Source organism: Euleptes europaea, chromosome 20 (assembly GCF_029931775.1).
Source record: "Euleptes europaea isolate rEulEur1 chromosome 20, rEulEur1.hap1, whole genome shotgun sequence".
Classification (NCBI taxonomy): Eukaryota; Metazoa; Chordata; class Lepidosauria; order Squamata; family Sphaerodactylidae; genus Euleptes; species Euleptes europaea.
The window spans coordinates 5,944,172-5,971,754 of NC_079331.1; the positions used below are offsets into that span (position 1 = coordinate 5,944,172).

The following is a 27,583-nucleotide window of genomic DNA, read 5'->3' on the forward strand; positions in this document are numbered from 1 at the left end:
TTCTTGGGGGCTTCATGCTAAAGCATGCGTAGCTCTCGTCAAATGAATAAACGTTGCGGAGCCTGTGAAGGAAATCACAAAGATCCTGGTAACACAAATTGGAAAAACCAAACATGCCAGATAAATGTGTATTGCTTCGGTTGGATGCCGCATGTTGGCCAGAAATAGCAAGCTGCGTTTTGCCCAGCTCAGAGGCCGGGAGCGAGGAGGCTTCACGCCGCAAGGATTATCCCCGTGGCGCGTCCTTGTGTACGATAACATTATAGTTCAGTGAGTCCGGGGGGATTTCAGGGCTTGACTCTGCATCTGAATTTCTGCGGAAACGACTCCTGCTCCGGCGAGATAATTTTATGCCTCCCTTCTGTCTTTGCAAATACTGTTGGAAGTACCGCAGGACTTGGATTTTTCCGTCCGATCGTTCTCTGTGATAGATACCCTGCGGCCTTTTGGCCCGGCGTAATGGTCTGTTTTTTTTCCTTGCGCAAAAACTGAACCTTATCTGCAATTGCACACCGCCTTCTGTGCCTGATGTTTTTTTTGCCAAAGTTTGTCGAATAGGACTTTTATTACTTCCTAGGAGTTGCTGTGTGATATCAGGAGGGAAATGCGGCTTACTCCTGCCTATGTTTAAGACTTGCTGAGTTCACACACTCTCCAACTGCGCAATTTGCCCAGGACAAGTTTTCCTTTTCCGGTACCCATCCCTAGTAAATCACTGGCTCCGTTGGGCAGCGGTTTTTGCCTGCTGGGGATTCTTTGTCAAAACATTTAGTGCAGGTCGGTAGAAATGTCACCTTAGAAAAAAAGAAGTCCAGCTCCATCCACAAAGTTTCTGGGAGTTCATTCTCTGCATGGGGAATGGATGTGTTTCATATCCAATGCGCATCTGTGTGTCAATACATGCGCATAGACATTAAGGCACCGCTTGATGTATCCACATCTCTAAGAGCCCGGCCTACAACAGAAGGTGAGACAGTGAAGCCAGGTATATAAGAAGTAAAGAAATTTACAGGGAGCTTCACTGTACTAGAAGGGCTTTTAGATATTTCTTACTGCCCATTATGATATGATTATATTATTAGGATGTGTGATAAGTTATAATTTTATACTGACCACTGAGGAAGGCCTTTCCAGGCTGAAACATGCCTGGTCCTTTTTGGATCTCATATTGGTCAATGAAAGAATGTACATCACAGTTGTTCATGTTTGTATTTATTGAATGTGTAAGGTTTTGTCTGTACTAGGAGTTTTATGCTTTTAATCTATATGTGCACCTTACTAAAATTTATATATTTGTAATTTGAGCATTTTTCAGCTCAACCTCTTTGGTTTGTAATCAGCATAGGACATTTTGGAGGACGTTGATTCAGGGTCACCCTTTGAGAGTCAAAGCTCCCTTCATCAGATACTCCAAAAGCCTTGTTGGGCTCTAAGGTGCTACTGGACTCGAATCTGGCTGTAGAAGAAGATGAAGGAGAATTGGTTTTTATATGCCGACTTTCTCTCCCACTTAAGGGAGACTCAAACCGGCTTACAATCACTGTCCCTTCCCCTCCCCACAACGGACACCCTGTGAGGTAGGTGGGGCTGAGAGAACTGTGACTGGCCCAAGGTCACGCAGCTGACTTTGTGTATAGGAGTGGGGAAACCAACCCAGTTCACCAGATTAGAGTCAGCAGCTCATGTGGAGGTGTGGGGAATCAAACCCGGTTCTCCAGATCAGAATCCACCACTCCAAACCACCACTCTTAACCACTACACCACACTGGCTGTAGATGCTGAAATACAGTTTGAGTGGCCGATTGCCGGTCTGTCTTGATCTTATCCCTCTCTTCCTCCAGGACCCTCAATGTGGCATCAAAGGTCTTCTTCCCCTTCCCATTTTTTAAATCTTCACAACAACCTTGTGAGGTGGGTTAATTTGAGAGTGTATGATTGGCTCAAGGTCACCAAATGAGCTCCATGGCAATGTTGGAGTTTTTAACCCGGGACTCTCTGATCCTAGGCTGACAATAAGGGCAACTCTGGGTTTTTAGTTTTTAGCAGTTGTAGGGTTTTTTTTTTTAAGTTTACTTTTAGTCTAACAAGTGCACAAACCCCTTTTAAATGAGCCAAAAGGTAAATAAGTATAGTACAAAAATCACAAAGAAGAATCTGCAGCCGTATGTATTATTTTGGGGAGAAGTGGTGTCTCAGCCACTGATCCTTGGTAGAGGAATCGGGGTGTTGCGAATGGGTCCTTAGGTTTGTCTGTGAAATATTGGAGGCCGTAGGCTAAGGAGGTGGTTAATGGTCTATGGATCCCTTTCTGGTGATCATATGTTTTACCCATTCGTCCATGAAGCAGCTCAGGGCAATGTATTATGGTCCCCCCTCCCCTTTATCCCCATAACAAGCTCATGGGCCCAGGAAGGGAGACTGGCTACATTGTCGGTGTGCCAGAAAGCTTTCTGCAGCCTTGTGGCTAAAAAAAAATGGGGCGTGTTGTTGTTTAGAATGAGGCTGGTGTCCACGCTAGGGTTGCCCCACTTCCCCGTGGGGGCCGGAAATCTCCCAGAACGACAACCGATCTCCAGACTACAGAGATCAGTTCCCCTGGAGAAAAGGGATGGTTTGGAGGGTGAACTCTAGGGCATTGCGCCCCACTGAGGTCCCCTTCCCAGGCTCCGTTCCCAAACCTCCAGGAAATTCCTAACCTGGAGTTGGAAACCCTATGGCTCCCCAGGCCAATGGGCCCCCAAAGTGGCTTATATCATTCTCCTCTCCTCCATTTTAGTATTACAACAACCCTGTGAGGTAGGTTAGAAGAAGAAGAGTTGGTTTTTATATGCCAACTTTCTCTACCACTTAAGGAAGAATCAAACTAGCTTACAATCACCTTGCCTTCCCCTCCCCACAACAGACACCCTGGGAGGTAGGTGGGGCTTAGAGAGCTCTAAGACAGCTGTGACTAGCCCAAGGTCATCCAGCTGGCTTCATGTGGAGGAGTGGGGAATCAAACCCAGTTCTCCAGATTAGAGTCCACTGCTCCAAACCACCGCTCTTACACCGCGCTAGCTCTCAGAGAGAGACACCGAGCTTCCATGGCTTGAGCAGGGATTTGAACCTGGGTCTCATGAACACATGAACACATGAAGCTGCCTAATATTGAATCAGACCCTTGGTCTATCAAAGTCAGTATTGTCTACTCAGACCGGCAGCAGCTCTCCAGGGTCTCAGGCAGAGGTCTTTCACATCACCTACTTGCCTAGTCCCTTTAACTGGAGATGCCAGGGATTGAACCTGGGACCTTCTGCATGCCAAGCAGAGGCTCTACCACTGAGCCTAAGCCCCTCCCAGATCCTAGTCTGACACTATTAACCACTAGACCACACTGGCTTGCTTTTTCTGCGCATTTGTTTGCATGCAGGAGAGAGAGAGAGAGGCTTATCTGCTTTGGCATCCAAGCTGGGGCAGATGAAGCCGACGCCCGCCGTGTGCTTTCTTTCCAAATGGTGCATCTCCCGGCGAGAAAGAGCAGCCAGGGAAATAAATCGGCGGGGAGCTGGCAGCATTCAGGGAAGGTATCGGCGCAGAACAAACGCTCGTCAACAAGGGCCAGGCTGGTCTCATTAAATCAGGGTATAAAGTTTATGGCAAGGAGGAAGATGAGGCTTTTGATGGGGCTTTCAGCAGTTACTGAAATCCACATGGCTGGTTGCTGCTGAAGAATCCTGATTTCTGAGGAAGGCCAGAGTCAGCAATTCCTGACTGCACAAAGTTGTCCTGTATCGAATAGGGCCATTTATCTCTCAAGATCAGCATTGTCTACTCTGACTGGCAGCGGCTCTCCAAGGTCTCATCTTGAGACCTTCTGTATCACTTGCTGTCTATTCCTGGAGAGCCAGCCCAGTGTAGTGGTTAAGAGCGGTAGTTTGGAGCGGCAGACTCTGATCTGGAGAACGAGGTTTGATTCCCCACTCCTCCACATGAAGCCAGCTGGGGGACCTTGGGCTAGTCACAGCTCTTATAGCTCTCTCAGCCCCACCCACCTCACATGGTGTCTGGTTTTTTTTGGTGGGGGGGGGGAAGGGAAGGTGATTGTAAGGTTTGAGTCTCCCTTAAGTGGTAGAGAAAACTGGCATACAAAAACCAACTCTTCTTCTTTTTAACGGGAGATGCTGGAGAGTGAACCTGGGACCTTCTGCGTGCAAAGCAGATGCCACAGACTTCCCCTAAATGAAGCCGCCTCATACCAAGTCAAATCCTTGGTCTATCCAGGTCAGTATTGTCTACTCTGACTGGCAGAAGCCCTCCAAGGACTCAGCATGAGCTCTTTCATATCACTTGCTAGCCACTCCTTTTAACAGGAGATGCTAGGGATTGAACCGGGGACCTTCTGCACACAAAGCAGATGCTTTACCACTCAATATAAGGCAGCTGCTGCATGTGTTTACTAGGTATGTACATAACTGTTTGTGTTAAGTGCCATCAAGTTGCTTCCGACTCATGGCGACCCTATGAATCAACGTCCTCCAAAACGTCCTATCTTTGACAGCCTTGCTCAGGTCTTGCAAATTGAGGGCTGTGGCTTCCTGTATTGAGTCCATCCATCTCTGGTTGGGTCTTCCTCTTTTCCTGCTGCCTTCAACTTCTCCTAGCATGATTGTCTTTTCCAGTGACTCTTTGTCTTCTCATAATGACCAAAATACGGCAGCCTCAGTTTAGTCATTTTAGCTTCTAGGGTCAGTTCAGGCTTGATTTGATCTAGAACCCACTGATTTGTTTCTTTGGCCGTCCATGGTATCCATAACCAATGCCACGTTTCAAAGGAATCTACTTTCTTCCTATCAGCTTTCTTCACTGTCCAGCTTTCACACCCATACGTAGTAATAGGGAACACGATAGCAGGAATTAACTTAATCTTGGTGGCTAGTGACAGTATATAACTGTACTACTCAACAAACTGTGGTTTGTCAATATGGACATCGGCTAGTACAAACTGTGGTTAACAAACTGGCTGCAAACCCTAGTCTAAAATTCCAGATTCACACGAGCCAGCAAACTCCCCTTTGTTTGCAACTGGGCGCCACAACTAACCGCATTTTGATCGACTGTTTATAAACCAAGGTTTACTGTCTGCGTGGGGTCTCCGTTTTGCCAATAATATATCGTCTTTGGGTGTGGAGGGAAGGAGGGGAGCCTTACCTCTGGCTTCAGCAGCATTTTTGCTATTCTGTAACCCTGCCTGACGTTCCCTTGGAACCCCCTGGATTGTTTAGTACATCTGTAGCAAACTGTCCAATATTGTGACAGATGCTAAATTGTGTTTGTTTGCTTGCTTTTAAATTAAACGCCGCAGATGGTAATTGCAAAATGTGCAGCCCTTGGGCCGTGGCCTGGTTCTTGTAGCTCAGCTGGAATGATTTCTAGAGAGGTGAATGAAGCTCCAGAGATTTCTGCCCCCACTAGAGGGTCTCTGTTCGCTCAGCACAGGGTATGCGTGAAGCAGAGAAGCAGAGGCAAACCATCTTCGAGTACTTGAAGGCCTGTCGTGGTCAGGAGGGTGCCAAGTTGTTTTCTGTTGCCCCAGAAGGTCGGACCAGAACCAACGGGTTAAAATTAAACCAGAAGAGTTTCCGTCTAGACATCAGGAAGAACTTTCTAACAGTTATTGCGGTTCCTCAATGGAACAGGCTTCCTCGGGAGGTGGTGAGCTCTCCTTCCATGGAGGTTTTTAAGAAGAGGTTAGATGGCCATCTGTCAGCAATACTGATTTTATGACCTTAGGCAGATGATGAGAGGGAGGGCATCATGGCCATCTTCTGGGCATAAAGTAGGGGTCACTGTGTGTGTGTGGGGGAGGTAGTTGTGAATGTCCTGCATTGTGCAGGGGTTAGACTAGATGACCCTGGTGGTCCCTTCCAACTGTATGATTCTAAGCAGGCATAGCGGGGCAGGCTGTGAGGTTTAAACAGTCCTGCATCAAGTTGAGTCAAAAAATTCCTATGAGGCTGGCAGTGCTGCACACGCATAATGTTTTGTTAGGGTAAGTTTATGAAGTTGTTGTTTTCTCCCTTCCATCCACACTCCTTTCCCTGTACCATTTGCCATAGCAAACCCCGACGTGGTGGGTGGGTAGGGCAATGACAGGGCTGGTTTTGGCACCTCTCCTCCTCTAGCACCCTACATGTGGAGGAGTGGGGAATAGACCCCAGTTATCCAGGTCAGACTCCATTGCTCCAAACCAATTCTCTTAACCACTACACCCCACTGGCTCTGTGAGGGAGGTGAGGCTGAGAGAGTGTGACCAGCCCAAGGTCACCCAGCTGGCTTCGTGCATAGGAGCGGGCAAACAAATCCAGTTCACCAGATTAGCCTCCGCCGCTCACGTGGAGGAGCGGGGAACCAAACCGGTTCTCCAGATCACCGCCCCAAACCACCGCTCTTAACCACTACGCCACGCTGGCCTTGGCAAGCGACAGCTACACCAAGGGGGCCTTGGAAACAACAGCCTCCTCTTTCCGTGGGGTCTCCCTCCCCAGAGCTGGGTTGATTGCCTATTGAAATCCCAGGGAAATGTTTGGCATCTCCTCGCCCCGCTCCCCCAAACTCTTTTCCGTATTTCAGCCTCCTAAATGAGGACGACGAGGCGCAATCATGTTAAACAGTTTCCACCTCGCTGAAGCCGATTGGTACGGAGCTTCTCCCCCCTCCACACACACAGGCTAGCAATCTTGCAGGGTGGGGGAAGCGATAATGACAGAGCCCGGCTCTCCAGCTTGCTTAAAATGTAAATGAATTTCATTATTAGCAACTCCATCCGCTAATTGCCATCCAAAGCCATTCATTACCCTGTCAGCTTATTGGCTGGGGGACAAGAGTGGCTCATTTATCCCAAGCGGAGGAAAAAGCTGGAATTAGCTCATGTGTATATATATTTTTAAAGGAGAGTGGGATGCAGGGGGAGGGGGCAGCAGGGGGGGCCAGAGGTTGGGGGGAGGCTGGGTGGGAAAAGGCCGAGAGAGAACTGGGGAAGTGGCAGGAGGGGAGGAGAGAATGGCTTAATTGCTTTAAAAGAGGAGAGACAAAAGCAGTGGAGGATTAAAATGGAGGGGGAGAGAGAGAGTGAATGGAAAATGGGAAGATGAGAGCTAGCTAGCGCTTAAAGGCAATTATCTGTCTGTTTGCCAAGCGGCATTCCTTTTCAGGATTTTGCAGGTGGAAATAAGGACAAGGCTTATTTCACCTCTCCTCTGGCACCTGGATGGCCCAGGCTAGCCTGACCTCATCAGATCTCAGAAGCTAAGCAGGGTCCGCCCTGGTTAGTATTTGGAATGGGAGACCACCAAGGAATACCAGGGTTGCTGTGCAGAGGAAGGCACTGGCAAACCACCTCTGTTAGTCTCTTCCCATGAAAACCCCAAAAAACGGGGTCGCCATAAGTCGGCTGCGACTTGAAGGCACTTTACACACACACACACACACACACACACCTCTGGCACCGGGGATCCCTTCTAGGGCCTATTCGTCCCCCTTTCGTTGATGGATGTAGCATCAATAGCGTACAGCGGTGCTGGGATGGACCAGCCATTTAACTAACCGGGGGAAATCCCAGTGGGTTATAGAAGAAGAAGAGTGGGTTTTTATATGCAGACTTTCTCTACCACTTAAGGAAGAACATAACTGGCTTACAATCACCTTCCCCTCCCCACAACAGACACCCTGTGAGGCAGGTGGGGCTGAGAGAGCTCGAAGAGAGCTGTGACTAGCCCAAGGTCACCCAGCTGGCTTCATGTGGAGGAGTAGGGAAACAAACCCAGTTCGCCATATTAGCCTCCGCCGCTCACGTGGAGGAGAGGGGAATCAAACCCAGTTCTCCAGATCAGAGTCCACCGCTCCAAACCACCGCTCTTAACCACTACACCACGCTGGCTCTCAATTTAGTTTTTATTTATTGGCAGTCCTAATTGAGATTTTAAATTGTGGCCTTTTCTGTGTTTTTTCCTTTAAATAATTGTTATTTTATTTACCTTGTCAGCCGCCTTTAGCTCTGCAAGGTAGAAAGGCGGCTAATAAATAAATAAATAAAAACTGGGGTCTGTACACATGAACACATGAAGCTGCCTTCTCCTGAATCAGGCCCTCGGTCCATCAAAGCCAGTATTGTCTACTCAGACCAACAGCGGCTCTCCGGGGTCTCAGGCAGGGGCCTTTCACATCACTTACTTGCCCAGTCCCTTTAACTGGAGATGCCGGGGATCAAACCTGGGCCCTTCTGCATGCCAAGCAGATGCTCTACCACTCAGCCACGGCCCTCCCCAAGTCCAGTTAATTGGGACAGTTGGAGAGTGTGTGGCTGTCTCATTATTGTTCACCACAATGCTTCCTTTCTTCCTCCTGCCTGTACAGCAATGCGCCTACTCTGTAGTAAACAGCCTCTTTGCCTAGCGGTTGCAGTTCGGTCCGCATCACATTACACTTCAACATCCAGGCCTTTAATCTTTGGAGACCCTCCAGAATGTGTTTGTCGATCCTGCCTCTGCTTTGCCCGTCCCTTGCCGGGAAAGGGACACGCTCAGCTCAGGTGCGGGAGAAGCCATGCCTCCTGATCCCATCAAAACAAAGGCGAGCAGCTGCCCGTCAGTTCTGTTGAGAAAGTCATAGGCCAGCGGAAAGCGGATTTACCGCCCACCCAGGATCATCGGTTTGGAAAGAAGAAAAGTCCCAACGGCCAGAGCCCAAGGAAATAGCTTCATGCAGACAGGAGAAGTGGAGCAGAAAAGAAGAAGAAGTAGAGTTGGTTTAAATATGCCGACTTTCTCTACCACTTAAAGCAAATCAAATTGGCTTACAATCCCCTCCCCTTCCCCTCCCCGCGACAGACACCCTGTGAGGTAGGTGGGGCTGAGAGAGCGATAAGAGAGCTGTGACTTGCCCAAGGTCACCCAGCTGGCTTCATGTGGAGGAGCGGGGGAAACAAATCCAGTTCACCAGATTAGCCTCAGCCACTCGTGTGGAGGAGTGGGGAATCAAACCCGGTTCTCCAGATCAGAGCCCACCGCTCCAAACCACCGCTCTTAACCACTGCACCACGCTGGCTCCCATTCTTGGTCCTGCCACGGGGTATGCAAATGGCCACTTGTTTTAACCAGGCAACTCTGTGCCATTTGCACTGTAAGCGTCTTCAGGAGGTAGGGTTGCCAGCCTCCAGGTGGCGGCTGGAGATCTCCCATTATTACAACTGATCTCCAGGCAATAGAGATCAGTTCCTCTGGAGGAAATGGCCGCTTTGGCAATTGGGCTCTATGGCATTGAAGTCCCTCCCCTCTCCCAACCCCTCCCTCCTCAGACTCCACCTCCAAAATCTCCAGGTATTTTCCCAGCCTGGACCTGGCAACCCCATCAGGAGGTATTCAGAGCGCTAAGGTTTACTTTTAAAAAGAGGGTGATCATATCTGGAGAAATCTATTGCTGTTCAATAGGCAGGCACAGTATCTCTTTTTTTCTTATGTGTACTGGTTACCGATATAGACACTAAATCTGTGCATAGCATAGCATCTCAGTTGACATGTATGGCTTATCACATATCCACTTTCTGGCCTTGATAGCAGATTGAATTACTTTGCTCATACCTTCCGAATGTTGAAATTCTGAGACATATAGGTTTCAGAGTCGGATTCCTATCGCACTAAAAATATACAGGTTTTGAATATCTAAATCACGTAGAAAGGTGTCATGGAAATACAGAGAAATATAGAGCCTAAAGTTCTACAGCAGTATTTTCTCAAAATCAGAGAAGAGACATAATTTATGTTCAGCAAGGTTAAGATTTTACAGAAAGCCTGTTAGTTCATTGTTAAACTCACATAATGTGGACCTGGGTAGAAATAACAGAGAGGGAAATTATTTCCATGTCTTCTTCTTTTTTTAAGTACCGTGGATGCTTTATCTAGGGGTGCCAGCCTCCAGGTGGGACCTGGGGATCCCCCAGAAATTCAGCCCATCTCCAGATGACAGAGATCAGTACCCCTGGAGAAAATGGGATATTTTGGAGGGTGGACTCTGTGGCATTCCTCCCCAGGCCCCATCCCCAAATCTCCAGAAGTCTGTTGCCCCAGAAGGTCAGACCAGAATTGTTCTGGCCAATGGCTGTAACAATAAATGTAATGTAAAGTCATACCTGAACCAATGAGTTGAAATTAAATCAAAAGAGTTTCCGACTAGACATTAGGAAGATTTTTTTTTAAGAGAGCGGTTTCACAGTGGAACAGGCTTCCTCGGGAGGTGGTAAGCTCTCCTTCCCTGGAGGTTTTTAAGAAGAGGTTAGATGGCCATCTGTCAGCAATGCTGATTCTATGACCTTAAGCAGATGATGAGAGGGAGGGCATCATGGCCATCTTCTGGGCATAAAATAGGGGTCACTGGGGGTGTGTGGGGGAGGTAGTTGTGAATGTCCTGCGTTGTGCAGGGGGTTGGACTAGATGACCCTGGTGGTCCCTTCCAACTCTACGATTCTATGATTCTATTCTCAACCTGGAGCTGGCAACCCGACGCTGCCGGCCAGGGGGACCTGGTCTTTAAAGAACTGCAACACTCCACATTTACTATAAACCTTTAGATGAAGATCATGTAGACCATAAAAGCCTGTGTCATAATAATTGTTAGTCTTCAAGAAGCCATGAGAATCTTTGGTGTCAAATAAGAGACTTAACGCAGCTGTTTCTCTGGAATGTTATAGAGCCCTGCAATTCTGTGACTGTAAGAAGAAAATGTATTTAGGATGTGTGTTCCGAATCCCAAGGCATTGACCTAAGTATGAACACAAAATGTGATACAGCACCACCTTGAGGTTTGCATAAGATAACGGCTCTTTCTGGCTTGTCGAGAACTAGCAGAAGCGAGGAACTGTCAACTTCAAACTATAACCGAAGACGTCACCAGCCGGAATCCGCTTTGCTCAGCGAGCGTTGAAATGGATCGGTACCAAAGGGCATCATGACTCATCTGGAAAGCAGGTGACCGCGCCCCAGTAGAGGAACCAGCGTGGTGTGGTGGTTTAGAGCAGCAGACTCTAATCTGGAGAACCGGGTTCGATTCCCCACTCCTCCAGGTGAAGCCTGATGGGTGACCCTGGGCGCTACCCGGATTGCAAGCAGTCAAGACAAACAATGATCAAGGTTGAAATTTTGCCAAGGCCGGTTTTTCTCTTATAATAAGGTGCCAGCTCTTCAAGGGAAAGATATGAAGATCGATTGGGTTGTGTCTACAAATAACAGCACATGTTGGTTTTCATAAATTCCTAAATAGTGAATTTATTACTGATGTCTGTCATTGGCACAGAGCAGGTAAAAGGTAGAGAGAGCCAGCATGGTGTAATGGTTAAGATCGGTGGACTGTCACCTGGAGAACTGGGTTCGATTCCCCACTCCTCCACATGAAGCCTGCTGGGTGACCTTGGGACAGTTCTCTTGGGATAGCGATTAATGGGAGACGTGATAGAGGTCTATAAAATTATGCATGGTTTGGACAGGGAGAAGCTTTTCTCCCTCTCTCATAATGCCAAACGCAGGGGTCATCTGCTGAAGCTGGAGGGTGAGAGATTCAAAACTGATAAAAGGAAGCATTTCTTCACATAAGGCATAGTTAAATTGTGGAACTTCTGCCCTAGGATGTGGTGATGGCTGAAAACTTGGAAGTCTTTAAGAGGGGAGTGGTCATGTTCATGGAGGAGAGGGGTATTCATGGCTACTAAAGTGGATACTAGTCATGATGCATACCTATTCTCTTCAGGATCAGAGGAGAATGCCTATTGTATTAGATGCTGCGGAACACAGGCAGGATAATGCTGCTGCAGTCGTCTTGTTCATGGGTTTCCTAGAGGCACCTGGTTGGCCACTGTGTGAACAGACTGCTGGATTTGATGGACCTTGATCTGATCTAGCATGGCTTTCCTTATGTTCTTATGGAGGATGGGGCTATCCATGGCTACTAGTCAAAATGGATACTAGTCATGATGCATACCTATTCTCTCCAGGATCAGAGGAGCATGCTGAATATATTAAGTGCTGTGGAACTCAGGCAGGATGGTGCTGCTACAGTCGTCTTGTTTGGGGGCTTCCTAGAGGCACCTGGTTGGCCCTTATGCAAATAGACTGCTGGACTTTATGGGCCTCGGTCTGATCCAGCACGGCCTTTCTTATGTTCTTAAACAGAGGTGGTTTGCCATTGCCTGCCTCTCTGTGTAGCAACCCTGGACTTCCTCGGTGGTCTCCTATCTAAATACATAAGAACCTAAGAAAGGCCTTGCTGGATCAGACCAAGGTCCATCAAGTCCAGCAGTCTTGTCCACACGGTGGCCAACCAGTGTATATGTGAAATACTGACAGGCCCAACCCTGCTTCCAAGATTGGGCTAGCCTGTGCCAGCCAGGTCAGGGCAAAAGAGAGGCACCGTGAGTAAGAGGTCCCAAACCCTCATCCTGGGGAGGGGCCATGACTCAGTGGTAGAGCATCTGCTTGGCATGCAGAAGTTCCCAGGTTCAATCCCTGGCATCTCCAGTTAAAAAGTCTAGGCAAGTAGGTGCTGTGAAAGACCTCTGCCTGAGACCTTGGAGAGCCGCTGCCAGTCTGAATAGACAATACTGACTTTCTGTTCTTGTAGGTTACCCGGGCTGTGTGCCCGTGGTCTTGGTATTTTCTTTCCTGACGTTTCGCCAGCAGCTGTGGCCGGCATCTTCAGAGGAGTAACACTGAAGGACAGTGTCTCTCAGTGTCAAGTGCCAAGTGCGTAGGAAGAGTAATATAAAGCCTTTTGTAAGCAGAGGCTAGATGGCCATCTGTCGGCAATGCTGTTTCTATGCCCTAGGCAGTTCATGAGAGGGAGGGCACCTTGGCCCTCTTCTGGGCATGGAGTAGGGGTCACTGGGGGTGCACGGGGGAGGTAGTTGTGAATGTCCTGCGTTGTGCAGGGGGTTGGACTAGATGACCCCGGGGGGGGGGTCCCTTCCAACTCTATGCTCCCAGGAAAACAAGTCCCACTGATGGCTGCGTGACCCCCGGCGCCTTCCTGAGCTGGCCGGCCAGCACCCGATCGGCTGTCCGCTCTCCGGCCGCCTTCAGCACCCTGGACAGCGGCGGCTCCGCCTCTGCCGGAGCCTCGCGAGAGCCGCGGCCGCTGCAGCAGCTGGAGGCGCCGCCGGGCGCTGCGCGTCGGATCCGGGCGGAGGGGGCTGGCGGCGGCCCTGCGGAGCGGTGAGTGTCCCCGGGGGTGGGGGGAGGCGGAGGGGGGGGCCAGCCGCTTGCTCCTCCGGGGCCCACCGCGGCCTCCCCCCCCGGTCGACCGGGGGGGAAAGGCTGCCCTAAGAGGGGACCCCCTTCCCCAGTTTGCAAGGCTGCACCCAAGCCCTCCCCTCGGACGTGCGCGGGGGCCTTTGCAGAGGGCGCGCGCAAAGATAGGGCCTCCCCACCCTTGCAGAAATTGCATGCAACGGGGGTGCAGGTTTTTTTTTAGGGGGGGTACATTGGGGTCCCTTTCCCGTGCAATGCAATGAAAGGGCCTTCTCCCAAACGTGCCCCCCCCCCAGCTCCAGCCCTGCAAAATTGAACGGCGGGGGTGCAGATTGGGGGGGGTACGTTGGGTTCCCTCTCCCCTCCCCGCGCGCGATGAAAGGGCCTTCTCCCAAACGTGCCCCCCCCCCGGCTCCAACCCTGCAAAATTGAACGGCCGGGGTGCAGATTGGGGGGGGGGGGTACGTTGGGTTCCCTTTCCCCTCCCCGCGTGCAAAAAAAGAGCCTTTTCCAAACGCCCCCACGCCCAGCTCCAACCCTGCAAACGGAGGGGGTGCAGATTTGGGGGGGGGATACATTGGGTTCCCTTTCCCCCTCCCAGCGTGCAAAAAAGGGAAAAAAGAGCCTTCTCCTAAAGGCCTCCAGCTCCAACCTTGCAAAATTGAATGGCGGGGGTGCAGATTTTTGGGGTTTTTTTTTTAAATTGGGTTCCCCTTTCCCCTCCCCGTGTGCATTCACGCATGTATGTACCTGCCATGGGGCAAAAGGGCCCAGCGGTGCCTACCGCCTCCCCCTCCCTCCCTCCCTCCCTCCCTCCACTAAAGCCCTGATAGGATCTAAAAGAGGTCACCCGCAGGCCGATTCCGGCCTTCGGAGGCCTTCCCTCTGCCTCCTTTGCTTGGCGGAGAGGGCAGAACCCTTTGCCCGCTGACCCACAGGCGCGACTACCCCTCGTGGCAGCCATGGGTCAAAGGCTCAAAGAGCTCTGCTGCTTCCCCTGTGTGCTCTTAAGGGCAGGGCTCTTGTTTCCTTCCTCCCCCACCCCACAATCCCTTGCTTGAGTGTGCGAAAAATATGATATGTGGGGAAAGTGACTTCATGGATGGGCTGCTTTCGAGCGTGATCTAATTTGGTGACTGCCCTTCGGCAGCGTTCAAGCGCCCTGCACTTTCCAGTCTCATTGGGTACGTTCGTAACAGCCGGTATTGTGATGCCCTTGTATAGATCCGTGATGCGGCCTCATTTGGAGGACTGTTTACATTTCGGGTCACCCACATCCATCCATCCCCTGACCTGGATGTCCCAGTCTAGCTCAGTCTCCTCAGATCTCAGAAACTAAGCAGGGTCAGCCCTGGTTAGTACCAGGATGGGAGACCACCAAGGAATAACAGGGTCGCTACGCAGAGGCAGGCGACGGCAAAACCACCTCTGTCCTCTCTTGCATTGAAACCCTTATGGGGTCTTCATAGGTCAGCTGTGACTTGACGGTGCTCCCCTCCACCAGACCCTCTGGGACCATCGGTGTATCATTTCTAGGAAAGGGGGCCACGTGTTTGTGGGAAACACAGGCTGTGGTTCAGAGAGCACAACAACATCGCCAGAGATTATAAGCAGTCTCGTTCTGTGCTTTACCACGTGGTTCCCGCACCTAGTGTGTGTGTGGTGGGTGTCCCTCTGAAATGAGATATGGCTAAAGATCCTTTATGAAGTACCCGCATTACCACATGAAGCTGCCTTCTACTGAATCAGATCCTTGGTCCATCAAAGTCAGTATTGTCTGCTCAGACCAGCAGTGGCTCTCCAGGGTCTCAGACAGGGGTCTCTCATGTCACCAACTCTGACTGGCAGCTGCTCTCCAGGGTCTTTCCCATCACCTACTGCCTGGTCCTTTTAACTGGAGATGCCGGAATTGAACCTGGGACCTTCTACATGCCAAGCAGAGGCTCTTCCACTGAGCCAGGGTCTCAGGCAGAGGTCTTTCTCATCACCTACTGCCTGGTCCTTTTAACTGGAGATGCTGGGGATTGAACCTGGGACCTTCTACACGCCAAGCAGAGGCTCTACCACTGACCCAGGGTCTCAGGCAGAGGTCTTTCTCATCACCTACTGCCTGGTCCCTTTAACGGGAGATGCTGGGGATTGAACCTGGGACCTTCTGCATGCCAAGCAGAGGCTCTACCACTGAGCCACAGCCCCTTCCTTTACTTCTTGACAAAGCATGAGGATACAGCCACATAGTTGTCTCCCACAAAAGCAGTGGGTGTGTTTTTGTGCTTCTAAATGCCACCGCTGATGTCAGCCGCAAGACTGATTCGTAGGCAGTCTTGATTGGGAATATGTTCTGTTTCAGTCAGTTGGACTTATAAGGACATGCAATTATCGCCTGACTATTTCAGTTTTTCCGTATGGCTGGATAAAGCGAGACCCATCAGTACGGGAACCCGAAACAATTTTGTAGGATGCCGTCAAGTTGCGCCTGACTCATGGCGACCATGTAGGGTTCTCAAGGCAAGAGATAAACAGAGGTGGTTTGGCAGAGCCTTCCACCTCTGCATACAGACCCTGGGATTCCTTGGTGGTCTCCCATCCAAATGCTAACGAGGGCTGACCCTGCTGAGCTTCTGAGATCTGACGAGATTGGGCCAGCTTGCGCCATCCAGGTCAGGGCCTGAAATAAATACAGAAGACAAAATAGTTAGAGCAAGAGAATATGTACAATAAACAGCGCGATAGAGTTCAGCCTTTCCAAAAACGCATCCCTGAGCCATTTCCTGTATAAAATAGTTACCTATTCTAGAACAGGGCTTCTTAAACTTTTCCCACTCACGACCCATTTTCACCCGAGAAATTTTTACGCAACCCCGGGTAGATAGGTATATAAAATAGGTATACAAATCAAACATTTACTGATAATAAATCATAAAGAAGAAGAAGAGTTGGTTTTTATATGCCGACTTTCTCCACAACTTATGGGAGACTCAAACCGGCTTACAAGCACCTTTCCTTCCCCTCCCCTCCCCACAACAGACACCCCGGGAGGTTGGTGGGGCTGAGAGAGTGTGACTAGCCCAAGGTCACCCAGCTGGCTTCGTGTGTAGGAGTGGGGAAACAAATCCAGTTCACCAGATTAGCCTCCGTTGCTCATGTGGAGGAGTGGGGAATCAAACTCGGTTCTCCAGATCAGAGTCCACCGCTCCAAACCACCGCTCTTAACCACTACACCAAACAATTCTTTGGTATACATATAATTTCACCATTTCTTGCCAAGTTTTTCACGACCCCCACATTCAGTTACACGACCCCATACGGCGTCGTGACCCACAGTTTAAGAAGCTTTGGTCTAGAGCGCTTTCCTATTTCCTAATTTTTGACTGGCTCAGGTTCGTTTTATGATAATACTGCAGCAGCCTTGAGGGTGGTGGTAGTGGATTAAAGGTTAAGAACCTTTAGTGGATTAAAGGCTAAGGACCTTTGGTAGGGGGGCATGGCTCAGTGGCAGAGCATCTGCTCGGCGTGCAGAAGGTCCCAGGGTTCAATCCCTGGCATCTCCAGTTAAAAGGATCTGGAAGTAGGGAACATGAAAGACCTCTGCCTGAGACCCTGGTGACCCGCTGCCAGTCTGAGTAGACAATACTGACCATGATGGACTGATGGTCTGATTTGGCATAAGGCAACTTTGTATGACTTTTTGGGCCGGATGGTTCCTGTATTCCTGCCCTCCCTCATCATTTTGGTGAAGTTGTGGGGAGGGGGGGAGCTGTTTTCGCCTGCTCTGAAACCTTGGGAAAGAATACATGAACACATGAAGCTACCTTCTACTGAATCAGACCCTTGGTCCATCAAAGTCAGCATTGTCTAAGACCGGCAGCGGCTCTCCAGGGTCTCAGGTAGAGGACTTTCACATCACCTACTTACCTAGTCCCTTTAACTGGAGATGCCGGGGATTGTGCCTGGGACCTTCTGCATGCTAAGCAGATGCTTTACTGTTGAGCCGTGTCCTATCCCCATGAAGCTGCCTTCTACTGAATCAGACCCTCGGTTCATCAAAGTCAGTATTGTCTACTCGGACCAGCAGCGGCTCTCAGGCAGAGGTCTTTCACATCACCTACTTGCCTAGTCCCTTTAACTGGAGATGCCGGGGACTGAACCTGGGACCTGGTGCATGCCAAGCAGATGCTCTGCCACTGAGAAACCAAACCATTAACTAATCAATACGGCAAGGAAGGACGTGATTGCCCAGGTGGGGCCCCGCTGAGAGTATTTGTTCGGCTGTCGTCACCTGAAGCGCTCACTTTCTCTGACTCATCTCCTGGAAAGCGCACAATGGTGCCCGAGGCCACCGCAAACGCTGCCAGCTTCTTGGAAGCTGAGCCTGCTCCTCTTGTGTGGCTATTCTGGTCCTTTTCCCGGGACGGCAGATCCCTTTCTGTGGATCGCACTGCCACAGGGTCAGTGGAGGTCAGATGCGCCCAGGAAGAGTCAGATGCTATCTATCCCATGTTGCCAAGTCTTACCCCCACCCCCATCTCTGGCGGCAACACAGACATGAGACCTTGGGAACCGGTGAAGGTCAATTTGCTTGGAGATCGCTGGTAAGATTTTGTGCAGACCTCAGTACAAAATCTCCCTGTTCTGGGACTGGTATACAATACCAAGGGATAATTTGCTTTTGAACCTGAATTGGACACATGCAGCTGTGTTGTACTGAACCAGACCACTGGTTCATCAAGGTCTGCTCAGACTGGCAGCAGCTCTCCAGGGTCACAGGCAGAGGTCCTTCGCATTGCCTACAACCTGATGCTTTTAACTGGAGATGCTGGGGATTGAACCTGGATGCCAAGCAAATGGTCTACCACTGAGCCAGGGTCCCATAGCCTACTGCTTTACCCTTTCTACTAGAGATGGTGAGGATTGAACCTGGGACCTTCTGCATGCCAAGCAGATGCTCTACCACTGAAACAGGGTCTCAGATCAAGGTTTTTCTCATCACCTATTACCTGATCCTTTTGACTGTCGATGCCAGGGATTGATCCCGGGATTTTCTGCATGCCAAGCAGATGCTCTACCACTGAGTTACAGCCCCTCCCCACTGAGAAGAGGGCATTGTTGTTCTACATAATGCCGAGCCAGCACCAAGTGTGTTATGGCCTGACGGCTGGGAGCAGCTCTTAGAAGCAGGAAATTAAGCGGATAGCGAATGTGCTTGTTTCCTGTATTTTTAAAATGAACTCTGTTTCCTCTTAACCTCACAGCTTTTCTCCTGCTCTCTTTCAGCTTCGGCGGTGCCGTGAAGGGTTCTTCTGTCAGGTGGCGGCATAAAAAGCAGAGGCGCCATGGGAGGTAGGACAGCGATTTCCTCGCATAAGGGGTCATTGGTTTCAGCCGAGCCAGGTTACGCCACGCGTACCCTGGGAGAATCTCCTGAGTCCGCTTCAGCCTGAGACTTGTTCGTGTGTCATAGTGATCCGTTTGTGGCTGAACCGAACTGAGTCAGTAGTTGCCGGTCAAGACTGAGGACGCTGGGCTCGGATCCCGCAGGAGGTTTCCCCATGTCCCACACTCCTGGCTCGAGCAGAAGCGCTAAAATCACGCCTTGCTGTCTGCTCGCGCGAAGCGAAAGCGGTTGTATCTCTGTTGTCTTTTCCACAGGCATGAGATAGTTCTTCCAACGCAGTTTCGAAAGCAGATGATATACCATTGTGTGTAGCATCTGTTGTTACCCTTCGTAGTTCCAAATGCACTGGGTTTCGTTAGAAGCGATAACGGCATCGTGTACTGCTGCTGCTCTTGCACAATTGTTTGCACAAGTGGAACCGTGCGACGTGTGTGTTCCTTTCTGGACACGCGTCGCTGGATCTGACACTGTTTGTCTCACCTGGTTTGGATTTAGCAAGATCCGAATGATCCAATAGAAACTAATAATCTATTATTCAAAGGGGTAGGGTTGGAGCACCCCTGTAGACATGTCTGAGACGTAGGGTTGCCAGCTCTGGGTTGGGAAATACCTGGAGATTTTGGGGGCGGATCCTGAGGAGGGTGGGTTTTGGGGAGGGGATGGACTTCAATGCCATAGAGTCCAATTGCCAAAGCGGCCATTTTCTCCAGGGGAACCGATCTCTGTCGCCTGGAGATCAGCTGCAATAGTGGGAGATCTCCACTGGCTCGATGTAAACTTGAAGCGAGGTGAACATGAAGAACTTCCCCGTGGGGGGTGGGCTGGCCGCACCCCAGACACCGTGTTTCATTTGCACCCTTGTCTATTATGCATACGATATTTAGAACAGCAATGGAGTGCCTTCTTGGGCTGTGGGGAATGGTGTCCCCTACAGGAATACACAAAGCAGTCAATTGGAATCAAAGATCCGGCTGGGTGTTTCTTTCTTATGTCATAACCCTGTTGGCCATTCCCAACAGAATAATTTGCTACCTGGGTGTGGTCTCGGGAGGAGTGGAACGAATGGGAGAAAATATTCATGTTATTAATTGTGTTTGTCTCCACTGTTTTTAGGCCCCCTTTCCACCCCGCTTAGGATTCCCAGGGCAGCGAACGATGAAAACATTAAAAACAAGTTTAAAAACACAGGCTGATACGTACAAAACCATTCAAGCCAGCGTTGACATATGACCGGGAAGGAGGGCCTGTGAGAATCAGTGACGTGGGAAGGAAAATCCCATCTGGATCTTTACTTTCTGGTTGCTTTTTGTGTGTGTTCCTGTTCTATGGCATTATGCCCCACTGAAGTCCCTCCCCTCCTCAAACCTCGCCATCCTTAGGCTCCACCCCCCAAAAAAAATCTCTAGGAATTTCCCAACCTAGAGCTGGCAACCCTACGTATGATTAACCCAACGACATTTCTTCCAGTTGGATAAACTGCCTTGGTATAAATACTGAGGACCTCCTGTTTTTGTTTTGGGAGCAATGAATGGGGAAACGGGATAAAAAAAGAAACGATCTGTTCTTTGCCTTGCAGAAAAAATGAACAATTTCCCTCCCCTGCCTCGGTTCATCCCCTTAAAGCCGTGCTTCTACCAGGACTTCGACGAGGAGATCCCTCCCCAGCACCGAACCATGGCCAAACGTCTTTACTACCTCTGGATGCGTGAGTTGCGGCTTCGGAGGGCGGAGGGACGCCTTTGCCGGGGAGTGGGAAGGAAGGGCCAGGAGACCCCTGTCTCTTCCTCTCCCCCGCCCCACCCGTATTGTTTTCAATTGCTACTAACAGAAGGACAAGAGCGGCAGCATAAACCTTACTATTCTGCCTTTTGAGATTTGATTCGTTTGGGGGCTTTTTTGCTGGTGTGATTTATTTCTTGGCTGTGTTTCTCTGGCGTCGAGTCCAGAGGTGGAACCCAAACTCTTCAGAAATGGAAAAGTGGGTTTTGCCAGCCCCAAACAGCCTCCCATTTTGCGGCTCTCCCCACTCGTAAATTGCCTTGTTTTCCGCCACTGGGAACCTCTTTAGTATCTCCCTTATCTAAAGAGGCGTCTTTGGGACTCCAAACACTCTGCGCATTTTAGGTGCATCTTTGATTCGCTGCTCTTGTCTGGTCACTCACTGGCTTCCTTTTGTTATTTTTGTTCTCGAGCTCTGACGTGAATGCGCACAAAAACCCATCATCGGTTTAAACTGCCTGAGATTTCTGCTAACTCCAGGCTGTTCGGAGAAGACCCTTCCAGCGATTACGGAAACACATGCTCAGAGTTTGGGGAGGGGTGGAAAGCACAGTTCAGTTATGCAGCCGAGAGGAAGCCAGTTCGGTCAGCAGGAGATGCCCGGTTTTGGGCACGGGATACAATTTGCAGAACGGGGCATTTTGCCCTGTGGCTTCAAATTCTCTTTTGCAGAGCCTACGGATGTTCTGGAACTTGGACAGGGTTTCTCTTGGCACAGATTGGTGGGCATTACGGAGGAAATTTGGCAGGAGGCTATCGGGAGGTGCTGTGAACGAGTATCTGTTTGCTAACATTATTCTGTATGTGTAACATAGGTCTGTTTCTCCCCACTATTTTTGTATTCTTTTATACCTTGTGTGTGTGTGTGACACACACACACACATGCTCCAGGTTGGGATATAGATATTCTTTTTCATATATCATAATCAATAATAAAATATTAAAGAAATAAACCCAAATGCAATTCCCATAAGTGACATACTCCACTGTATTCACTGATTCCCAGAGGTCTCAAGATCTCAAGGAAAGGATGTCAGGATCACCAACGCTGTAAAATTTAAGCGTTACGTCAAATAATCAGGAGCGTTGCTGCTAACAGGAATTGCAATAGCAAAAAATGACAGGCCTGTTTCATTTGCCTGTTTCACCGTTTGGATTCTGGCCCATTTTTCGCCCGGCCCTGATTTATGTTTACTTAGATGCAGGGTTTTTTTTTTTTTTTAAAGGTTTATTTACAAGAGGCTCTTTCCAAAGCACCGTTCGATATAAAAGAAGCCTGACGAAACTGGAAGGTAGCATAGAAAGATCGAAAACTGCGATTAAAAATGCGAAAAAAACCATCAATATCAGAGCAGAGAGAGAAGCATGTGGGTACACTCTTTGTGCCATCTAGGGATGCCAGTTCCCCCCTGGCTACCTGTGGGGGATGGGGGTTAGGGTTGCGAGCTCCAGGTTAGGAAACTCCTGGAGAGTTGGGGGTGGAGCCTGGGGAGGACAGGGACCTCATTGGGGTTCAATGCCCTAGAGTCCACCCTCCAAAGCATCCATTTTCTCTGGGGGAACTGATCTCGGTAGCCTGGAGACAAGCTGTAATTCTGGGGTCCCGCCTGGAGGCTGGCAACCCTATTGCCGTCCTCAGCTGAGCCATGCCTCTCTAAGTCAATTGAAGACAATGGGCTTAGAAGAGCGTAACTCCGATTTGGATGTGGACAAGAGCAAGAGTCCAGTAGCACCTTCAAGACTAGCAACATTTCTGGCAAGGTGTCAGCTTTTTGAAGAAGTGAGCCGTGGCTCACGAAAGCTCCTGCCCTGCCAGAATCTTTTTTAGTCTTTAAGGTGCTGCTGGACTCTTGCTCTTTTCTACTGCTAAAGACAGACTAACAAAGCGATCTGCTTTGGGCGGCGTTGGCATTCTGACACCTTGGAGGGTGTTTGGGAAACGGGTCTTGGAAAATGCAAAGAGAGGGAGAGATGCTCATGAGCTCGGGATCCGGTCTCGGTGCTTTCATCCCGGAAGGGCCTTCTCTGGCGCTCTGCTTGCGGTGTTGACCTGCCACTGTGGCCCCCTCCTCTCTCCTGTGTGTCTTTTCTCTCTCTCTATGTGTGTTTGCAGTGAACGGCATCACCTTGGCGGTGAATCTGATTGGCTGCCTCGCGTGGATGATTGGCGGAGGCGGAGCGACTAACTTTGGTCTGGCCATTCTCTGGCTCATTCTCTTTACACCCTGCTCCTACGTCTGCTGGTTCAGGCCCATTTACAAAGCTTTCAAGTGAGTGCCGAGCCCTGTCTCCCCTCCACTTCCTTTCCCACCTTTTCATAGAAGCATAGAATCATAGAGTTGGAAGGGACCATCAGGGTCATCTAGTCCAACCCCCTGCACAATGCAGGAAATTCACAACCACCTCCCCTCCCCCACCCCCAGTGACCCCTACTCCATGCCCAGAAGATTGGCAAGATGCCCTCCCTCTCATCATCTGCTTAAGGTCACAGAATCAGCATTGCTGACAGATGGCCATTTAGCCTCTGCTTAAAAACCTCCGGGGAAGGAGAGCTCACCACCTCCTGAGGGGAGGTGGTATGATATCACAGGAGCTGTGGGGTGTGTGTGTCAATCTCCCGTTTCCTGATGGGAGGCTGCAAGCGAAGCCTCAGACCAGGAAACAGGCACTGGCTTGCCAGCCTTGTGTGCCCTTGGAAAGTCCCCATGTCTGCCTTTTGGTTGGTCGCATGCCCAATCTATAGAGCTGGGCTAGTGGTTCTTGCCTCATTGCATGATCAATGAAGATTAATTGGGATAGTTCATCTGCGTCTAGGGTTTAGTAGAGGGGAGCTCATTTTGGGCGCAAGAGCAGCAGGACCCCGAACATGAACACATGAACACGCATGAAGCTGCCTTATTCTGAATCAGACCCTCGGTCCGTCAAAGTCAGTATTGTCTACTCAGATTGGCAGCAGCTCTCCAGGGTCTCAGGCAGAGGTCTTTCACATCACCTACTTGCCTGCTCCCTTTAACTAGAGATGCCGGGGATTGAACCTGGGACCTTCTGCATGCCAAGCAGATGCTCTACCACTGAGCCATAGCGCCCTCCCCTGTGCAGGACACATGAACATATGAAGCTGCCTTATACTGAACCAGACCCTTGGTCCGTCAAAGTCAGTATTGTCTACTCAGACTGGCAGCGGCTCTCCAGGGGTTTCAGGCAGGGGTCTTTCCGAACACCTATTACCTGATTCTTAACTGGAGCTACTGGGGATTGAACCCGGACCTTTTGCATGGCAAACAGATGCTCTCTATAAAATATAAAAGGTGAGTTTGACATGGGAAAACTAGAGCAGAGAGAGGACAGGAAAGGGAGGAGAAACCACACAGGTTGTGAGGCGAGTCGCTCAAAGAAGGGGGGAATGAACAAATGAAGTAAGAGGCTGGAAGGACACCAGGTGGGTGGGTGACTAGGGGGCATGGGGGGAGACAGAGCAAGAGGGGGAAAAGTGGGGCCAGCAAAGGGGGAATTGGATTTCCCCTTCCTTGTGAGTCCTCACGGGTTGCCCTCTTGTTAATATTCTAATACATTAACACCAGTAAAATCACGCCTGAACTGATCCTAGAAGTGAAAATGACTAAACTGAGGCTGTAGTATTTTGGTCACATTATGAGAAGACAGGAGTCACTGGAGAAGACAGTCATGCTAGGAAAAGTTGAGGGCAGCAGGAAAAGAGGAAGACCCAACAAGAGATGGATTGACTCAATGAAGGAAGTCACAGCCCTCAATTTACAAGATCTGAGCAAAGTTGTTAAAGATAGGACATTTTGGAGGACATTGATTCATAGGGGCACCATGAGTCAGAAGCGACTTGACGGCACTTTACACACACACACAAAAAATCAATAAGGGCATTGTCGATAACCCCCATCAGTTAGGGAACCCAGTGGCTGAAAACCACCTCAAAACAAGCACATGGCCCAGTGAATACAAACTGTTTATTGGCTATTGAGGCCAATATTACAGTGGACAGTCCGGCAGCAAAAATGTTGGAACAGCCAAAGAGAACATGAAAAGAACAAAAAATGATGCACTGAATACCTGCTTTCTCTGTCCTCTCCTTGGAGCTGCTCTGATCCTAGCAGTGCCGTCTCTGTCCATCTTTGCTTGGCGATGGCTCGAGAAACCGGAGAACTGCTGGCATGAGAGATGCCTGTCGGTTGGGGCGGCGAGGACCTTTGCCAGTCTGGCGACGGAAGGACTGTCGTCCCGGGAGGGTGATAAGCTTTTTAATTTCTCTCTCTCTTGTAGGACAGACAGCTCCTTCAGCTTCATGGCTTTCTTCTTCACGTTCATGGCTCAGCTGGTGATCAGCATCATCCAAGCGGTCGGGATCCCCGGCTGGGGGGTCTGGTAAGTCTGCGAGGCGAAGGGAAGGACCCTTTCTTCACCACGGGCACTTTCCCACAGCCCAAATAATGCCCTTTTCAATCCACTTTCAATGCACTTTGAAGGTGGATTTTACTGTGTGAACTGGCAAAACCCACTTGCAAAAGATGGTCAAGGCGCACTGAAAGCGGACTGAAAGTGCATTATTTGGGCTGTGTGAAAGTCCCCTTCAAATCTCAGTGCGGCTCATTCACCGATTTCCTCCTCCGGCAGAGAGAGAGAGGCCTGATCGGCGTGCGCTGATTCCTTCCTCAGTGCATATTTTAACACACCCTTCTGCGGGGTGTGTGCGTGGCTCTGCCCTCTGACGTTTCATCCTCACAGCAACTCTGTGAGGCAGATGAGGCTGGGAAAAGACAACTGGCCTAAGGTCAGCCAGTAAGTTTCACGATCAGTGGGGGATTTGAACTACAGTTCATCCCACACCCACACACTGCATTCTGTCCCACGTTGGGGACGTTCCGGATATCTTTGCAAAGGTAGGCCTACATAGATTGGCGGAGTGGTTTTGGGGGGCGGTCGGTCTTGCCTGCAGGTCGCACGGGTGCCTCCAACCCTCTCCTGGTTTCCCTGCAGCGGCTGGATCGCGGCCATCTCGTTCTTTGGCAGCAACGTGGGATCCGCCGTGGTGATGCTGATCCCCACCATCCTTTTCACGGCCATGTCGGTTTTCTCCTTCATCGCCCTCAGCATGGTAAGAGCCCCGCGGGTGGGCGGGGCAGGCTTGTATCTACGGAGGGGCTGCTCGTAACTGTTGCGGGTCCCCGCGGAGCCCCTTTTCAAGCTCCGGCTTGCCCCTCCTTTAGCTTTGAAGGAGAGTAGCGGAATCTGGGTCAGGCTGTTTTGGACTATCTCGTTTTATCATATCATAACATATCATATCATATCATATGGAAGGGGCCATCTAGTCCAACCCCCTGCTCAATACAGGATCAGCCTAGTGCATCCCTGACGAGGGCTTGTCCAGCCTCTATTTAAAGACTGTCAGTGAGGGGGAGCTCGCCACCTCCCTAGGAAGCTGATTCCACTGTCAAACACCTCTTACTGTAAAACATTTTTTCCTAATATCTGTCTGTCTGTCTGTCTGTCTAGATATTAGGAAAATCTTTTCGATAGATAAGATCTATCTATCTTAGATAGATAGATAGATAGATCGATAGATAGATCGATAGATCAATAGATCGATCAATAGATTGATCAATAGATAATTAGGAAAATCTTTTCGATGGATGGATGGATGGATGGATGGATGGATGGATAGATAAATCTTTTTGATGGATGGATGGATGGATGGATGGATGGATGGATGGATGGATGGATGGATGGATGGATAGATAGATAGATAGATAGATAGATAGATAGATAGATAGATAGATAGATAGATAGATAGATGATGGATGGATAGATAGATAAATCTTTTTGATGGATGGATGGATGGATGGATGGATGGATGGATGGATGGATGGATGGATGGATAGATAGATAGATAGATAGATAGATAGATAGATAGATAGATAGATAGATAGATAGATAGATAGATAGATAGATAGATGATGGATGGATAGATAGATAAATCTTTTGGATGGATGGATGGATGGATGGATGGATGGATGGATGGATGGATGGATAGATGGATAGATGGATGGATGGATGGATAGATGGATAGATGGATAGATGGATAGATGGATAGATGGATAGATAGATAGATAGATAGATAGATAGATAGATGGATAGATAGATCTTTTTGATGGATGGATGGATGGATACATGAGAAAAGCCCTGCTGGATCAGACCCAGGCCCATCAAGTCCCGCATTCTGTTCCCACACTGGCCAACCAGGTGCCTCTAGGAAGCCCACAAGCCCTCTAGGAAGCCCACAAGCAAGACGACTGCAGCAGCACCGTCCTGCCTGTGTTCCACAGCACCTAATTTAATAATAGGTGTGTTCAACACACATGAACACGTGAAGTTGCCGTATACTGAATCAGACCCTCGGTCCTTCAAAGTCAGTGTTGTCTACTCAGACAGGCAGTGGCTCTCCAGGGTCTCAGGTTGAGTTCTTTCATATCTCCTACTTGTCCAGTCCCTTTAACTGGAGATGCTGGGGATTGAACCTGGGACCTTCTGCATGCCAAGCAGATGCTCTGCCACTGAGCCACATGCTCCTCTGATCCTGGAGAGAATAGGTATGCATCATGACTAGTATCCATTTTGACTAGTAGCCATGGATAGCCCCTCTCCTCCCCTCTTCAAGCCTTCCAAGTTGGCAGCCATCACCGCATCCTGGGGCAGGGAGTTCCACCATCAAACCACACCACGCTGGCTCTCAGGGAACAAACGAACGCAGCCCCATACGGGAGGGTGGTGGTGGCAATTCTCACCTCCTCTTCCTGTCCTTGACACAGGTGCATAAGTTTTACCGGGGGAGCGGCGGCAGCTTCAGCAAGGCCCAGGAAGAGTGGACCACGGGCGCTTGGAAGAACCCCCACGTCCAGCAAGCCGCCCAGAACGTGGCCGTCGGCGCCGCCCAGGGAGCCATGACGCAGCACGAGACGCAGTATTCGGCCACCCCCAACTACAACTACCCCAACGAGATGTGAAGGGACAGTTATGGCTGGAGGCGGGCGGGAGGAACAGGAGCATTAGTCGGGGTGTGGCTGGGCGCGTGTGTTTTGTGCGTACGTGAGAGTGGAGTCCGCTGTGTTGGGGC

At 49.9% G+C, this 27,583-nt stretch overlaps 1 protein-coding gene across 1 annotated transcript; it reads left to right on the forward strand.

The window, feature by feature from the left end:
- Nucleotides 1-151: 151 nt before the first annotated feature.
- SCAMP5 (secretory carrier membrane protein 5) lies at nucleotides 152-27,533 on the forward strand. Its single transcript, XM_056866054.1, has 9 exons — nucleotides 152-270; nucleotides 13,005-13,232; nucleotides 17,687-17,860; nucleotides 18,543-18,570; nucleotides 20,215-20,368; nucleotides 22,556-22,712; nucleotides 24,736-24,837; nucleotides 25,450-25,567; nucleotides 27,279-27,533. The coding sequence occupies exons 1-9, from the start codon at nucleotides 152-154 to the stop codon at nucleotides 27,471-27,473; spliced, it is 1,275 nt and encodes a 424-aa protein (XP_056722032.1). The 3' UTR covers nucleotides 27,474-27,533.
- Nucleotides 27,534-27,583: the final 50 nt, after the last annotated feature.

Coding starts and splice junctions, on each gene's coding strand:
- SCAMP5 (XM_056866054.1), top strand. CDS start 152: ATGTTGGCCAGAAATAGCAAGCTGCGTTTTGCCCAGCTCAGAGGCCGG. Junction 20,369..22,555: donor TCTTTACTACCTCTGGATGC/GTGAGTTGCGGC, acceptor GTGTGTTTGCAG/TGAACGGCATCACCTTGGCG. Junction 25,568..27,278: donor CCTTCATCGCCCTCAGCATG/GTAAGAGCCCCG, acceptor TCCTTGACACAG/GTGCATAAGTTTTACCGGGG.